An 18,331-nucleotide genomic window follows, 5' to 3' on the forward strand; every position below is an offset into this window, starting at 1 on the left:
TTTGAGATTGTAAGAAAATTAAATCATATGTTTCATTAAAAAGCAGGAACTATTTTGGAAAACTAAATAAGACTGTACCTATAAACCATTTCACATAAACCAAATACACAGTAAATCTACAAAAAATCAAATACTGGAAAAGAAAGGGCATGATGTAGTAACACAGGCACTTACTAGGAAATCTTTGCGCAGCCATTTGCCGTAGAGAGTAGAAGACATCACACATCACAGTGGGGCAGCTCATACTTGACTTTATAATTGTACTGAATAACTTGTCTACATAGTAGCGCAGATTTTCCTATAGGTTTTAAAAAGGTAAACATGAAGATTTTGACTTTTACACATCTTCAACAGCCTTCATGGAAAAAATGCAATGAAAACAAGCTCAATTAGGCAGTCACTATCTAGTATTCCAGAGCTCTGCTTCCCTTCTCTAAACTCATTCAGTGAAAGGACAATTTACATCTTGACCTCATTTACTGATAATATATCAGATGTGGACATAGGTAGACATAAGTAAATGTATGGACTAAACCACACAAGAAGCAACAGAGAGTATAATGATCCCGGGAAAATTAGGAAAACAACTCAGATATCCAGGCACACAGACATTGTGGCACTGTTATCGACTGCAATGAAAACTTGTGACTCTTCCCAGAGGCAACTTTAAGTGTTGGCTGACCAAGTCATTGTGCTACTTAGTTTGATCAGTTTGAACCTAAAGGACCGACCAGGATGAGGCTGAAACGAGATGTAGCCTTATTCCACTACTATTACTAGAGCCAAAAAGAGACAATCAAGAACAAATATAAAGTGAAACTTGATGAGGAGATAACAACATTCTAAAAACTAGACACAGGAAATGCTGCTAATGGCATAGGCATTATGTAAAGAATAAAAGCACTATTTCCCTCCATATAACATTACTACAACATAAACGGGAGATAGGTATACTTTTAAGGCCAATTTTAACGGACTTATAAAAATAACAAGGACTTACCTTATTATTTTCTACATTATCTCCCTCTTTCAATCTAATAGGATCAATTTCACAAGATTTTGACGATTCACATATCTGAAGAATAGAATAATGTTTCATTTAATGCTTTTTAAAATATTTGGCAAAATGAAAATACTTTTCAGATAATACAAATTAATTATAAAAATTAAAATAAAGTTTAAAACTCCCATCCAGAGATAATATACACAATATTCCTGAAGAACTATATAGAAAAAATTTTCATATATTTGAAACTCTAGCTAAACAGAAATCCAATAACAAAAAACTATGTAGATTATACTACAATGTGTCCTTTGAGTAAAATTCCACTGATGAAATAGTAAATAACTTATTTTAATTCTAAAGTGCTCAGCCTTATTCTTTCAGTAATACATGAATGGATATATCATTCCCACCAATAGATCAATAAATTAAACAGGTGCCATAAGGCCACACAAACTATTGTTATCCGAGTATGTATATTCATTCCGTACCTCATCTAGAATAGGTTTTAATGTTACTTTCAGGTAGTGCCCTCCCACTATTTTCATCATCTCATCTAGACATCGGGTAGCCAAGGAATTTCCTCTAAAAATTGTGTTTGCATCTCTGAAATACAAGTAGAAATAAGGTGAAAACAAGTGTACTAAACAATGGCTGTCAAATCAATAATATGAGATATCTGACTTGCTCATATATACAATCTTAGTAATTTTTACCATCCATTTAAAAGCTTGTTGCCATTAGGATTTTCAAACTTATAAAAACTATTTAATGAAAATATAAGAAAACAATTTTTTAAAAAAAGCATCAGATGGAGGAACTCGGTTGGTTGAATGTTCTGTGCACTGAAAGGTTGCCGGTTTGATCCCCAGTCGTGGTGGGGTACAGAGGGTAACAGATCAGTGTTTCTCTCTCACATTGATAATTCATATTCTCTCTCTCTCTCTCTCTCTCTCTCTCTCTCTCTCTCTCTCTCTCTCCTCTCTCTCTCCCTCCCCCCTCTTTTTCTAAGGATATCCTCAGATAAGAATTAAAAAAACAAACAAAAAGCAAACCATATTTGTGTTTACAACAACAGTGTAAGACTGTGACAGGCACAGGAGGCCACCAGATTGTGGTTTTTATAATGCCACACCTGTGCACATAAGGGTGATACAAATGGACAAGGAAAAAGAAACTTCTGACCTGGTATTTTATTTGCAGCATGTGAATCATTATAAGAAGCAAAGACTAGAAACAGGAAATTTTGACACTGAGTTAAAAAAAACACCAAAAAACACCTATCATTGTTAATTTTACTGTTGGTGGATACTGTTTGTTAATATAAAGAATTCCCTTTTATTAATGCTAAGCAGTTCTTTTTAGACTATGATACAGTAAAGCTGGTCAATACAAAAGGAGAAAAGATTACAGAAACAGTTTGACAAACTAAAGTTTAAATTCAATAGCAAATAATTAACATTTAATATAACTCTTACTGTGTATCCTTCAAGTCTAATTCAGCCACTGCAGTGGCAAAAGGAACAAGTTTATCATGGTGCAGCAACAGTCGTACAAGGGGCAAAACAGCATCATTTTTATCTCGACATATTTCACCCAAAATGTAAGCAGCTGAGGCAGATATTGGCTGGAATATAGAAAGGTAGAAAACAGCACAAAATCAAGGAAATGTAACTAAATATTCAATCACTAGCCTGTAAAAGTAATTCAAATATGTTCATCCATATATATATAAAAGCCTAAGTGACCGTTACAGCCGGAATGACCGGGTGCTATGATGCACACTGATCACCAGGGGGCAGACGCTCAACATAGGAGCTGCCCCTGGTCAGTGCGCTCCCACGGTGGGAGCGCCACTCAGCCAGAAGCTGGGCTCACGGCTGGTGAGTGCAGAGGCAGTGGCGGGAGAGGCAGCTTCTCCCGCCTCCGCAGCAGTGATAAGGAGCAGCAAACCAAGTGGTGGTAAGGAGTGAGCAGGCGGGTGGTAAGGAACAAGAAGGCAGGCGGTTAGAAGCAAGAAAGCAGGAAGTTAGGAGTGAGGAGTCCTGGATTGCAAGAGGAATGTCTGACTGCTGGATGTCCAACTGCAGCGATCAGGCCTAAACTGGCAGTCGGACAGTCCTCGAGGGGTCCTGGATTGCCAGAGGGTGCAGGCCAGGCTGAAGGGTCCCTCCCCCGCCCCCATACAGGAATTTCGTGCACCAGACCACGAGTTAACTATAAGAGATAAATTTAGAACACATATTGGAATCACGATACTGTCATTCAGATGAACTAAATATATATATATGTGTATAGGGATGGGCAAAAGTAGGTTGAGGGTAATTAATAAAGTCGGTTTACAATAATTAATAAATTAATAATACAAGAATAAACTCTGTGTTTCTTGTACTCACACCTGTTAAACCACTTTTCCCCATCCCTGTGTGTGTGTGTGTGTGTGTGTGTGTGTATGTATGTATGTGTATATATATATATATAAAAATATATATATATTTTATATATATATATAAAAATATATATATTTTTTATTGTCTTAACTAGAGGCCCAGTGCACAAAAATTTGTGCACTCGGGGGGGTCCCTCAGCCCGGCCTATGCCCTCTGGGACCCCTCGGAGGATGTCCACCTGCTGGCTTACGCCCGCTCCCTGGGGGATCGGGCCCAAGCTGGCAGTCAGACATCCCTCTGGCAGCCCGGCAGCCCTCGGGGGATGTCCACTTACCAGCAGGGAGCAGACCTAAGGTGCAGTCGGACATCTTTAGTACTGCTGAGGAGGCAGGAGAGGCTCCCGCCACCACTGCTGTTCTGGCAGCCATCAGCCTGGCTTGTGGCTGAGCATAGCTCCCCATGTGGGAGCACACTGACCACCAGGGGACAGCTCCTGCATTGAGCATCTGCCCTCTGGTGGTCAGTGTGTGTCATAGTGACCAGTCATTCCCAGTCATTTTGCTGTTAGGGTCAATTTGCATATTACCCTTTTATTATATAGGATAGAGGCCTGGTGCACGGGTAGGGGCCAGCTGGTTTGCCCTGAAGGGTGTTCCGGATCAGGGTGGGGGTTCCGCTGGGGTGCCTGGCCAGCCTGGGTGAGGGGTTAATGGGTGTTTGCAGGCTGGTCACACCCCCTTCAGGGTGGTGGTCCCAATTGGGGTACCTGGCCAGCCTGGGTGAGGGGCTGATGGCTGTTTGCAGGCTGGTCACACCCCCTCAGGGTGGGGGTCCCCACTGGGATGCCTGGCCAGCCTGGGTGAGGATCTGATGGCTGTTTGCAGGCTGGTCAAGCCCCCCCTCCCCAGTGGGGACCCTCACCCCATGGTGGTTTGGCCAGCCTGGGTGAGGGGCTGATGGCTGTTTGCAGGCTGGTCACACCCCCTCAGGGTGGGGATCCCCACTGGGGTGCCTGGCCAGTCTGGGTGAGGGGCTGAGGGCCGTTTTCAGGCTGGCCAAGCCCCCCAGCGACGGACGCTCCCAGCCTCTCCTTTTTTTCTTTTTATTCTGGGATTTATTTACCTTCTATAATGGAAACTTTGTTGCCTTGAGTGGAGCTTAGAGCCGGCTGCGGCAGGCGGGAAGCTTGGCTTCCTCCATCACTGGAGCAACCAAGCCTCCTGCTTGCTCCTGCTCCGTGGCTGCCAGCCTCCATCTTGGTTGGGTTAATTTGCATATAGTTGCTCTGATTGGCTGGTGGGCATGGCTTAAGGCATAGCAAAGGTACGGTCAATTTGCATGTCTTTTATTAGTGTAGATAAGACTTGACACTCTGAAATCTTTTCCTCCTCATTTACATAACTACTATAGCTTTTTAGTATTAAATCATACACTTCAAATTTTTAAAGTACCTGAACATCTGGTGATTTTAGCAGCAAAGTTTTCAAAGGACCATAGTACTCTGAAGGAAGCACATAATCTTCTGTATAACATATATTCAATCGAAGAGACCCCAGGTCATCAGTTTTAGATGACTTGTTTCCATTGTCTCTTGGTTGTAGCAAGTACCTAAAATAAAAATACAGTCAATTCCATGTGACGGTAATGAGCTGAGCATCCAAGTTGGTGAGGTACAAAAACAGCTAAGCTATAAAAAATTAAACCAAAAGTCATTTTAATATTTAAGGTGAGGACAATTCATAAGTAGCAGACTATTAATTTTCAGAGGCTTAATATTGGTTATATATTGAACTAGAAAGCTATCAATAGATTTTTATACAAAAACAAAAAATATAGATAATACAAAAATTAAGCTAAGAGTTTGATAAGCTTGCAGGTTTAGGAAAATTTTTTTAAATTCAATTATTATCAAAATTATTATTTTTTTACCAACTAAATTTAAGAAAGATGCATTTAGTTGAAATAGACACACTACACAAAAAGGCATACATGATCTTGCTATAAATTCTTTTTTAAAAATTTATCTTTATTGTTAAAAGTATTACAGACGTCCTTTTGGTAGTTTGTTTATTTATTTTCCCATTGACCCTCTTCACCCTGCCCCTGCCTCTTGCAGGCTTGTTGGAAATTCTTTATGCAAAAATTTGAACTTATTTTTTAAAGAAAATTAGTTTTTAAAAGTTTATAAATAGATTTTTATTTTATTAGAGTAACCATGTAACTACTGAAAATGTTCATTTGTAAAAATCAGATTTATGTGATTTTTTTTTCAGTTAAAAGGCAAAAGAAATAAAAAGTAAAAACAGAGACAGCTTAAGTATCCATGGAAAGAAAAATGTTTAGAAATCAAGACACTTGTAGGACCAAAACCTGAAATCTAATAGGTACTTTCAAAATATTTTATTGTCCTATCTATTCCTTGAAAAAAAAATCATTTTTTTCAATGAGCAGAGAGCACTTCAATTTTCTTTTAAATAATATTTTATAGGCAAAGGCCACTCAAATCTTTGATGACAGCTTAAAACAGTATTTTTTAGTTTTAAACATATTCAAAAATATGTATGCCGAAGTACAAATTTATTATAGTACAATAGAGGCCCGGTGCACGAATCTGTGCACGGGTGGGGTCCCTTGGCCTGGCCCTGGAGATCGAGGTCTATGGGGGGCCGTCTGGCAGGGAGGAGAGACCCCAGGAGGTTGGCCGGCTGGCCGGGGGGAGGGGCTGCAGGAGGTTGGCCTGCCGGGGGGGAGAGGCTGTGGGAAGTTGGCTGTGGGAGTGCACTGGCCACCAGGGGGCAGCTCCTGCATTGAGCACTGGTGGTCAGTGCACATCACAGTGACTGGTTGACCAGTTGTTCTGGTTGTTCAGTCATTAACAGTCGCTTAGGCTTTTATATATATAGACTAGTGGCCCAGTGCATGAAATTCATGCATGGGCAGTGGGGGTGGGGGGGAGGGTGTCCCTCAGCCTGGCCTGCACCCTCTCCAATCTGGGATCCCTTGGGGGATGTCCAATTGCTGGTTTAGGCCTGATCCCACAGTCAGACATTCCTTCTCACAATCCCTGACCGCTGGCTACTAACTGTTCGCCTGCCTGCCTGCCTGCCTGATTGCTCCTAACCACTTCTGCCTGCCAGCCTGATTGCCCCTAAATGCTCCCCTGCTAGCTTGATCGCCCCTAACCACCTCAGCCCCGCACCCAGGACCCAGGATTCCCTCCTCCAGCCGGCCGCAGGCACCCGGGACCTGGGCTTCCCTCCCTCTGGCTGGCCACAGGCACCCAGGATCTGGGCTGGCTCCGCCTGGGCCAGCTGCAGCTGCAGGGGACGGTGGGCAGGTAGCTTTGCTTGGGCCGCAGCCGCAGGCGCCTGGGACCATAGGGTGGGTGGCTTCTCTGTCTCCCAGGCCACAGCCAGCCACAGGTGCTGGTGCCCAGGACCTCCAGCAAGCAGCTTTGCCCAGGGCCCAGCTTGGTCAGGAAGGACGTGCAGATGGTCATCCAGAAGACGTCCGGCCTAATTAGCATATTACCCTTTTATTAGTATAGATCATGGTGTGTTTTTTCCTCACCATATTAACCAAAGTAACTGTTGCTTATGTATTAAAGTTCTATTCCTGCTAAGTCTAGAAGCAGCTTCAGAATCCTTCTCACCATTCATCTTAAGTCTGATGCTTAGTTGATCAGAATTAATACGAGGTGAAGCCTCTTACTGCAGATGTATCCCAGAATGTATGGCATCCTCTCTGCTTTATGATCCAGCTAATAATACATTGCCTCAATCATGTTGATTGAGGTCATTTTCCCCCTTTCAGTTTCTAGTAGTAGATTACCATCTACTGCCTAGGAAGCAAAATTGACTTTCTCCATGTAGATCACAAAATAAGATATTTTTCTCATCAATAAAATTTCATTGTTTCAGCATGAGTAGAGTAATTTTGTCAGCAACATATTGAGGTAGTAACAGTTTGTAACAAATTGAGTGAATTATTGTTTCAGGTACTGTGCTGTGTCATACACAGATCTCGTTTTATCTTTGCAACAACTCTATACTATCTTTGCAACAACTCTATACAGTAGGTAGTATAATTACACAGATGGGAACACTGGGGTATAGAGAGATCAGGTAACTTGACCAGTAAAACCTGAAAGTGGCTGAGTCTTGTTTCAAATCCATGAGCCATGCCCTTTAACCATTATACTCCACTCAGTATTGTGCTGGAGCCTGCTTTTACTGGCTAACAAATTTTCAGGAATTTTGAAAGCTGGTTGTTAAACATGGTCATTATTAAAAATTAAATTATATAATCTTAAAAGTGAATAAATTACATTAAAGCCAAAGGTAATACATACTCTAAATTCATCACTCCTCAATTATTTACTATACTTTACTTTTCTGACTCCTGACATTATTTATATCTTTTGGGTCATTCCGGTGGAATATAATAGTGTATTACTGCACGTTTCTCCTCAGCTCTGCATTTAGTGGCATCACATTAGCAGCCGAAATCAGCCATAGATAGAGAATTTATGCCAAAGAAATTGGCTGATACTATAAATCAGGGTTTTGTTTTCTTTGAGAGCCAGTTGTTAAACATTTACCAGCACAACACTGGCCACATTGGTGGCGGTGGTCTTGTCAGAATGTGTTATATTATGCAGATGAAAACCTATTTAAACAGACTTGATATAGATATTTTCAAAGATGGAAGAATTGTCCCTGTCAACTATTTTAGTTGATTCGTATCTTCACTGATTATCGTCACTGCAAAGTTTCAGTCCCCACGTGGATTGATGGATATATGTCTTGCCTTTCCCTGTCCCCTCCCTTTCTAGCCTTTGTTACCGTAAGGACTCTAGTTTTCCATTTCTATGTTCAAGTACCAACATTACCTGCTTAAAAATGTAAGCTTTTAACATTGCGCTCTCTGTTCCCTATCCTACAGATGAAAAGTGGAGTTGGGTCGGGGCAGCAGAGAGAAGGGGGATATTGGAGTAATGACTGCAGTGGGAGAAGAGGGAACCTATCTCCCGGGCCGCAGGCGCTGGTGTCTGGGACTATGGGCAACCGGCTTCTCTAGCTGGCTGCAGCCTGGGACCCTGGGGCAGGTGGCTTCTCCGTTTCCCAGCCACAGCCAGCCACAGCCAGCCACAGCCAGCCACAGCCAGTCACAGCCAGCCACAGGCACTGGCGCCCGGGACCACCAGGCAGGCGACTTTTCCAGCTGGCTGCAGCCTGGGACCTTAAGGCAGGCGGCTTCTCCGTCTCCCAGCCGCAGCCAGCAGCAGGCACTGGCGCCTGGGACCACGGGGCGGGCGGCTTCTCTGGCTGGCTGCAGCCCAGGACTATGAGGCAGGCAGCTTCTCAGTCTTCTAGGCTGTAGCCAGCAGCAGACGCTGGCGCCTGGGAATGCTGGCGGGCAGCTTTGCCTGGTGGCTTTGTCAGGAAGGACGTCTGGATGGCCATCCAGAAGACGTCTGGTCTAATTAGCATATTACTCTTTTATTAGTATAGATTAGTTAAGAGCACAAACTCTGGGGTCAGAGAGTTTGGTTCAAATCCCAAACTCTGTGACCTTGAGCAAACTGTTTAATCTTTCTGTGCTTGTTTTCTTATCTGTTGTTAAATAAATGGATAATAATAGTGTCTAAATGATTTAATCCTTACAACAACTCTAAAGAAGTTACATAAGTAAAGCACTTAGAATAATGCCTGGTACACAGTAAACACTATGTAAATGTTATTTGTATACATATAACTGTTACCACTTAAATATATAAATAACTACAGATAAATGCAGTTAGTTATATTATCTTTATAAATGTGATTTATTATTTTAAAACTTTGTTACAAAAGGCTCAATTTAAATCACCTGAAGGATACCTCGTAAATTAAGAAATTTTGTATAAACTAGAGCTAAAGGGAAAAACCTTAAGATTTATTAAATAGAGGCTATCTGGCATGCCTAAGGACTAGGGCTTAAAAAAAAAAAAAAAAGATCTGAAATACATTTTTCCTAGTTTTTGAATAAAGTTTTTTAGTTTAAAAGAATAAGAAACAGGAAATAAAGATAAATTATTACATGAAAGTGTCAGTGAGTTGTTTTACACATATTTTTTTTCATTCACAACTAGAGAGGCATAAAAGTAATCCTTATGTTCTCAGGAGTTGGTAGTTTTGTCAGCCCCTTAATAGAATTACTAGTAAATATCAGCATTTGGAAAGTTTAACCATAAGGTCTGTATAATTGAAATTGAGGTAAGCAGGCAAAAACTATATAATTATTCATTCATAATGCTATATAAGCTAGAAAATAACTGCTCAAAGGCAGCTCAATAATATTTGAATATTTCTGATTCCATAAAGATAACCCTTATCAATGGATTTTTACTAAAATAGGAGATTAAAGATTAGGTGCTCAAACTCGCAAAGTAGGAAACCAACTCATCTCAAATTAAATATTAATCTACTTTCAAGTATGTATAAGTACATATTTATTGTATGTTGAAAAAAACCCCCAACCATTTGTTTCACTATTTGAATCTTACTTTCAAAATTAAAAATTGTAACATGAAAATATATATCTATTTTCTTTTCTTAATGTACACTTTTAAATCATTTGGGTGCAAATTGTTGTACCAACCTGTATAATTATACAATAGTTTTACACACATTAAGTTCTCTGACATTGAGGTAACTGGTGAAATGTGATTAAACTACATCCTTTTTATTTATAATACAAGGCCCCACTGTGTGTGTGTGTGTGTGTGTGTGTGTGTATTGATTTTAGAGAGGAAGGAAGGGGAAGAGAGAGATAGAAACATCAATGATGAGAGAGAATCACTGATCGGCTGTCCCCTGCACACCTCCTACTGGGGATTGAGCCCGCAACCTGGGCATGTGCCCTTGACCAGAATCGAACCCGGGACCCTTCAGTCCACAGGCCAGCGCTCTATCCACTGAGCCAAACCAGCTAGGGCCAGAGTCTTAACCATGGTCAGAGAGACACCAAATACTTACTGAGATTCTACTAAATTGATAAGTGAAAAAAGCAAGGTACAGAATATGTCCCTTTGTGTAAAGAAAGGGAAAGAAGAATATATGTGTATTTGCCTGTATATACATAAAATATTTTCAAAACTCAAAAACAGTGGCTGCCTCAGAAGAAGGAAACTGTTTAGCTGGAGGACAAAAGCAGGTGACATTCGACTTTTTGAACTGTGAACCATGTAAGTATATTACTTATTCAAAAAGTCAAATACAATTCTAGTACCTACATAGGTTCAAGTTAAAGTTAACTAATATCAACACTAACAAGCTAATCTTAACATTTCATAGAAGTTTCAGAACAAAGAACACACATAATTACCATGGAACTGAAGAGCCAAGAAAGGAATGGGAAATGACTGAATCATGTTTAATTTGAGGATAAAATCAAATTGGAACCATCAAAAATCAGTTTTCATTTACATCTCTCGGATGATTACCGACTTTGGGCATGTTTTCATATGTCTCTTGGCTTTCTGAATGTCCTCTTTTGAAAGGTGTCTATTTAGATCCTTTGCCCATTTTTTGATTGGATTGTTTATCTTCCTTTTGTTGAGTTGTATGAGTTCCCTATAAATGTTGGAGATTAAACCCTTATCAGTGATAACATTGGCAAATATGTTCTCCCATGTGGTGGGCTTTCTTTTTGTTTTGTTGATGGTTTCTTTCGCTGTGCAGAAGCTTTTTATTTTGATGTAGTCCCATTTGTTTATTTTCTCTTTAGTTTCCAATGCCCTAGGATCTGTATTGGTGAAGAAATTGCTTCAGCATACGTCTGAGATTTTGTTGCCTTTGGATTCTTCTAGTATTTTTATGGTTTCCCGTCGTATATTTAAGCCCTTTATCCATTTTGAGTTTATTTTTGTGTATGGTGTAAAACAACAATGAGGTACCATCTCACACCTGTCAGACTGGCTATCATCAGCAAATCAACAAACGACAAGTGCTAGAGAGGATGTGGAGAAAAAGGAACACTTGTGCACTGCTGGTGGGAATGCAGACTGGTGCAGCCACTATGGAAGACAGTATGGAGTTTCCTCAAAAAACTGAAAATGGAACTCCCATTTGACCCTGTGATCCCACTTCTAGGAATATATCCCAAGAAACCAGAAACACCAATCAGAAAGGATATATGCACCCCTATGTTCATAGCAGCAAAATTCACCATAGCTAAGATCTGGAAACAGCCTAAGTGCCCATCTGTAGATGAATGGATTAGAAAACTGTGGTACATCTACACAATGGAATACTATGCTGCTGTAAAAAAGAAGGAACTCTTACCATTTGCAACAGCATGGGTGGAACTGGAGAGCATTATGCTAAGTGAAATAAGCCAGTCAATGAAGGAAAAATACCACATGATCTCACTCATTCATGGATAATAAAGACCATTATAAACTTATGAACAAAAATAGATACAGAGGCAGAGCTGCCTCGAACAGACTGTCAAACTACAGCAGGAAGGCCGGTGAGGTTGGGGGGCGCGGGGGGGGGGGGGGATTTAAGAGATCAACCGAAGGACTTGTATGCATGCATATAAGCATAACCAATGGACACAAGACACTGGGGCGTAGGGGAGGCCAGGGGATTGTCAAGGGCGGGGGAAAAAAAAGGAGGCATATGTAATACTCTTTGTAATACTTTAAGCAATAAAAAAAAAAATCAGTTTTCAGACAAGGATTATAATAGATAAATACTAAGTAGAAATTCTATGAAAAATCAAATTGATGCTTTTAAAACATTATTGATCATTATTCTATATCTTTCTTAATATCAAGATTAGAAAGAATATGCCTGAAGACTTATAAGGTAAATAAAGCTTTTCTTGAGTGTTCCTGCAGTTGCCATCAATCCCACAAGGGGATGCTATAGCTCTACAACTGACAAAGGAGGCTAAGAGTTTAATAATTTCTACTTAAGAGGAATTTAATTTCTACATTACATCTATGCGAGTATAAATAAATTAGCAGATGTCCCTATTTCATACTAGATAAAATTTAGCACTTATACTTTGTCAAGTTATTTTAAAATACCATTGGCAAAAAAAAAAAATCTATAGGAATAAATTTAATTTGTTTGTTAGTGTTCTTCCATCCTGCCAAGGTAGTTGGACAAAGTTTTGCCACATTGGGAGGGCCTGCCTAGAGATAATCTTACTTAACATACAGGCTAAGTGGCACATTTCACTTTGAGGGGCTCTGGGAGGCACAACTTACTTTTTATTTTGTAATGAGTAGTTTGGCATATTATTTTAAAGACTAAAAAAACTGAGTTCAAAATTTTCATTTTAAAATGTACAGAACTGTATGGAAGGTGAAAGAAGACATGTGGGGATGGGGGCGGGTGGGAAGGTGACAAATGTTTATTAATTTTTCACAGTGACTAAGTTTAATTTTTCCCTCTTCTGTGAATACATTTTAGAAATTATAACATACAAAATGCCACCATAAAGGCCAATAAATCTTAGATTTGTATTAGCAAGAGCTAAAAAATAAAAATTTTGAGAGTCTAAAAATCAGTCTTCAAGGGATAACTGCTTGAGGACAACAGAGTCCAAAGGGAAGAATGTCTGATGGCCAATCAGGAAAGGCAGGCTCTTCTAAAGACAAACGAGACTGGTGCCCATGGTAAGAAACATCTAAACACTCAGTTTCAACTCCTCTTTCAGGCAACTGAAACCGAGTTCTACAAAGTGCGCCTTAAAAGTTTAGTAAATGAGAAAAGCATGTTCTTTCACACTCAGCTGAAACCCAAGTCTAGCATGAGGGCTGAGGGGCAACCAATTGGGAAGGACAGGATACAGAGCTTCCAAGTACCATAAACAGAACAAACAATAGCTGCACACCAATTCTGCTAAGGAAGGTAACAACAATTTAATGCCTAAGCATTAAGTTTAGTTTAACATCAGTTTAATGTCACTATTAAGAGTCATAAAAGGTAAAATAATGTTGTGACCACCAGAGTCCTGAAAGTATAGTAACTGAATCAGCTCAACAATACCCAGACCCTAGACATTTAGAAAATAATGGGCCATCTATACTGCGTTTCAATGGGGTGTGGTGAAGAACCACTGGTTAGATCCCATAAATAGCTGATTCCCTACAACAAACCCTTTGCCTTCAAAAATCCATAGTTTTCATGACCATTAATGAAGCTTCTCAACTGCAGATGTTAATTTGTGACGAAGCATCGTCTTATGTGGGCAACTCTTATGTGATGTTTAAAATGTTTTCCACTTCCCCTTAGAGATAGGATTTAGTTTTTAAACAGAAAAATATCCCTAGACAATTCAGTACTTTTGTCTCAGTACCAGAGGTCAATGTACTTACATTTCTGCAACAATAAATTACTGACCAGATCAATTAATGTTAATGATTTTGGCTTATTTCATTATGATTACTGTAAGCATTTATTTGCATGCACAGTATAATATAGAGAGTTCACTAGAATGTTTGTTTTCTTACCAGGCTTGATGAGAGGTATCATTTCTTAACACGTTCACAGGAACCTTAATCTCCCCTAGGAAAATATCTTGGACCAGGTTTCCATTGTTCCACAAGTCAATCCTGAAAATTTAAAACTGGCTTTATTTGTTTGCAAACAATGCTTAAGAGAACACACACCACCAAACAGCTTCAAATTACTTTGATTTGGATTATAGCATTAATTTTACATGCTTAAAAGAGATGTTAGCATTTTCATATACCTCACTATCTAAACTAAGAAAGCAAAATATTGCAGTAGCTTTTATTTATAAGCACAGAAAGTAACCATTTTAAATAGTCTAAAAGAAAGAACTTAAGTTTCTTAGTTTCAAAGTCTAGGTTTTATTTTAATATTATAACCTGTAACAATAAGGACTATAGAGTTACTTTGTTGAATTGGAGAAAAGAAACTACAGTTTCTCAATTAGAATCAGTTAATGTGTAAAGATAGGCAATTTAGAAAAACATACTTCCTGATCATTCCAAACATGTGATTAACACATCCTTTAGATGAACACACTGTTAACACCACACCTATACATGCATTTACAAAAACTTTCCCCTTCCAAACAGCACAGATATTTAAGATCTAGGAAATGGCACAAACTTCAAACACATGCACCTGTTGAATTATCTTACAAGACTTCTTACCTCACTGAAATTTCTGTTAGACAGCAGATATGTTAAGAAGAATAAAAACATTATTTCTAAATAGGCTAATATGTAATTACTTTTCTATATATTTTTTTTTGCATCCATTATGCTATGATTCAGAAATTTAAGGAGCAATTAAATTTGAGAATTTTTTAAAAATAAAATAGGTGAAAATTAGTTCATCTTTGTTTATAAAGACTATTTCTGTTATAAAGACTGTTCTGTCAAGAATCATATTTTGGAAAGATAATTTGGATTTAAGTTAGATGCATGTTCCTCTAAGTTTCATCAACCAACTTGCTAAAGAGAATTCTATTAAGATTGGTTCACCTTTTCCAGTTAAATTTAGGATTTTTTTTTGGCACAGAAAAAAGAAATTCTGTAAAACTCCAAGTCACATACCTAATTTCTAGCTTTTCAATGTCCTCCTCTTCTACCTGGAACTGGGATTTTCTGGTGTAACTACTGGATCTGGTTACCTGTAAACAGAATATTCTAGTAAAAAAAAATTTTTGAAATATCTTTTTCCTACATGAACTTAAATCAATCACCTTTAAAATCTTCAATTTTGTTTATTATAAACAGAGGAAAATGCCTAGTAATATTTTACCCAAAAGCTAATTTCAAAAATAGCCATGGAAGAATAAGGTGGTGTGAAAATAGCGAAAGCAGCTCTGGCAGGGTGACTCAATTGGTGGAAGCGTCATCCCATACACCAAAAGGCTGTGGGTTTGATCCCCTGTTGGGCACATACCATACAGGAGGCAACTGATGGATGTTTGTTTCCTCCCCCCCCCCCAACCCTCCCTCCCTCTGACCCTCCCATCCTCTCTCTCAAATCAGTAAGTATATGAGGATTAAAAATTACCAAAAGCAACCTTGCCTCCATACCCTTCCCTATCAACTCAATATAAAGCAACATCAGGTTCTCTGGCTCATCTGTAATCTGTTGGTGACTCAATGAGTGTTGTATTTCAGTGAAGCTGCATTGTCCTGTATTTCTCAAGATACCAATGCCACCCTTATACTTCCTTCTCACATTTTTACTGAAAATATCAAGGCCATTGGCAGGAACTTCCTCAACTACAATCCACCTGAACATGTCCATTCCCATAAAGTCCTTTCTACTTGTGAGTTTTCTCCCTCCTCTTCTCAACAAGATATGATCCTCCTCTTTTCTTAAACTACTCCACCCACACCTAATACACAGTAAGCATTCACTTTTTTTTTTTAAGAGAATATTTGTTTGGTAAATCACAGAGGTAGAAAAAGTAATTCCTAGAAGAAACAGGCTTACGGAACAAGTTATAGAGCAGGGCCTATAGGCCCTTTTTCCTGCCAAGGGCCATTTGGATAGTTATAACATAACTAAAGGCCGGATGCATGAAATTTGTGCAACTGCCTCAGCCCTCACAGCCTCGGCTTCGTCCAGACGGTCATTCTCCTATTTGGTCTAATTAGCATATTAGCTCTTTATTATATAGGATTGTTAATATAATTGACTCAATATAAATTTATGTTGCTCTGAAAAAAGCTCCTAGATTTATTGAATTTCGAGTTCAGCCTGTGGTTGCCTTGGCAGGGCCAGGCCAAATCTCACAGGCAGGATGGTCCCCATCCCTGTTGCCAGAAGCCAATTCTAGCATGTCATAATTGCAAAAGTTTCAGCAAAAGGTTGATGGAATTTGGGGACTCAACAGGGTTGAGTCATACATGTAGTCACCTGTTGGGAATGGCTGAGGGCATTTCCCTAAACCTGAATGGGATACATTAAATTGATTGTTGGCTGCCAGACAGCTCAGGGCATCTTAATCTACATGTTATTGCCTCCTACTGGCCAAATACCTGAACAGCCGTAGGCTAATTCCCCCATTCTGACAATGCTGTGTATACCCTTTGAAGTGTGTATCTCTGCCTCACCTCAGTGTGTTAATAAAAATCATGGGGTCCTGAGATGAGGAGAACTTAGATCTTAGTTTCCTTTAAACTGGGTTCCTCTGACCCCCAAATGCCTTTCAAAATTATGCTTCGTCTCTGGACTCCTATTTAATCTACGCACAGCCTTCTCCAGATTCCTGAACCCTTCTAGATGCCGGGACAAGAACCCCGGCACCTGTTATAGAGGTAAAGGGCAGGCCCAGGGAGTTTGGGAGTCAGGAAGCAAAAAGTAAGACACCTGGGAGGGTGGGGAGGAAGGGGAAGGAGAAGGGAAGGGGAAAGGCTCTGGCTTGCTCCCAGGAGGGAGAGCGCACTGGGTCCTCTTTCCTAAGGGTTTCAAGGGTTGAGATTTTAGGAGAGATTCTGGGGAAAGATCCTAATAGAATATTCAGCAGCTTTCCAGGTATGTCCTTTTAGGGTTGTGGTCTCTACTAATTGATTTAATTACAGTTTTCTTTACCAGTTTGTTAATGTCACTAAGGCTAAGAAAAATTCTCCCCTTAAACTATAGTCCCTTTATCCCCTTCCTTTCTCAGACAAATATCTGAAAACTATAAACCATCTTCACAGCCTCCACTTCCTCACCACCCACTCACTACAGTAACTCTTCATATCTGGCTTCCTCACAGGTCACCCGCCTAAAACCCTGCTCTTAATCACCAAGTCGGATGATGGGTTCTTAGTTCTCACCTTAACTGACCCCTCTATCTGAAGGAGCAATCACACAACAGTACCTCCTTTTCCAGAAACATTCTTTTCTTTGCGGTGCCTAGGCACTATCCTGGAAACCTTCTGCTCTCTTGCCTCTTCCTCTGGCACCTCTTTTTCCACAGAACCTACAACTATGGGTTTTCTCTAAGGTTTTATTTCTTATTTTGTCCCAAGAGTTGCAAGTGCTGCATAGCTGACAAAGTGCTTTCAGATCTATTATCTCCTTTGTTCATCAGATCACTGCTCTGAAGCAGGCAGCTAGATTTATTATCCTCATCTCAAAAATGAGGAAGCTCAAGTACAGAAACGAAGAGACGTGCTCAAAGTTGAATACCGAATGAGTGCCAGAACTGCTTGTCTACACTTTTCTCCTTCACTGTGTACCTACCTCTACCCCCTGCCTTTCTTGACTCTCTGTAAGCAAGTCTTGAGTCTTTATTTGCAACTATCCCCCGTCTTAAGTTTCAGTCATAAACTGCTTATTGGAGGATTTTACATGTCAGACCTCAAGCTAATTATTCCCCAAAATGAACCACTTGTTTTCCTTCTCTTAATATTTCTATTTCTCCAGATATGAAATCATGAAGACAACAGTTGACTCCTCCCTTTGTCTTTTCTCCTATAACTAATTCACTATCTTGCCTTTGCCATTCCTTTTCATCTGTCCCTTCTTCTCTATTTCCATATTACTCTCTTGGATCAGATCTACTTCCTCCCCACCTCCCTAACTTTTTTAATCACAGTCTCTTGATCTCTGTTCTCTCTCCCTCAGTCATTTGGCCTGCAGATCATGGTTAATTCTTCCTCAAATACTGCATTACTCTTACAGTTTCCAGTCTCAAAAAATTCAAAGGCTAGTATTTAAGCACTTCAGGCAGGCACGCAGGCCTTTGATTAGGTGGTCTTACTCTTTTTTTTGTTGTTGTTGTTAATCATCACCTGAGGATATTTTCCCATTGTTTTTAAGAGAGAGTGAAGTGGAGGGGGAGAGAGAGAGAGAGAGAAACCTCGATATGAAAGAGACACATCGATTAGTTGCCTCCCACATGTGTCCCGACCAGGGCCAGGGATCTAGCTTGCACCGAGGCACATGCCCTTGACCGG

The 18,331-nt window shown here is 39.8% G+C and overlaps 1 protein-coding gene across 6 annotated transcripts in view; it reads right to left on the reverse strand.

The window, feature by feature from the left end:
• RASA2 (RAS p21 protein activator 2) overlaps positions 1-18,331 on the reverse strand; it is a 129,412-nt gene that overhangs the window by 29,899 nt on the left and 81,182 nt on the right. For all 6 annotated transcript variants that reach the window (XM_081106125.1, XM_081106124.1, XM_081106123.1 and 3 more), the window contains exons 8-14: positions 14,981-15,057; positions 13,904-14,005; positions 4,845-5,001; positions 2,482-2,630; positions 1,495-1,609; positions 1,001-1,075; positions 175-298 (exon numbers count right to left, since the gene is read on the reverse strand). In XM_081106125.1, the coding sequence (XP_080962251.1) occupies positions 175-298; positions 1,001-1,075; positions 1,495-1,609; positions 2,482-2,630; positions 4,845-5,001; positions 13,904-14,005; positions 14,981-15,057 (799 nt within the window). The remainder of the gene's footprint in view (positions 1-174; positions 299-1,000; positions 1,076-1,494; positions 1,610-2,481; positions 2,631-4,844; positions 5,002-13,903; positions 14,006-14,980; positions 15,058-18,331) is intronic.

This window comes from Myotis nattereri (genome assembly GCF_964212035.1).
Source record: "Myotis nattereri genome assembly, chromosome: 14".
In the NCBI taxonomy this organism is placed as follows: domain Eukaryota; kingdom Metazoa; phylum Chordata; class Mammalia; order Chiroptera; family Vespertilionidae; genus Myotis; species Myotis nattereri.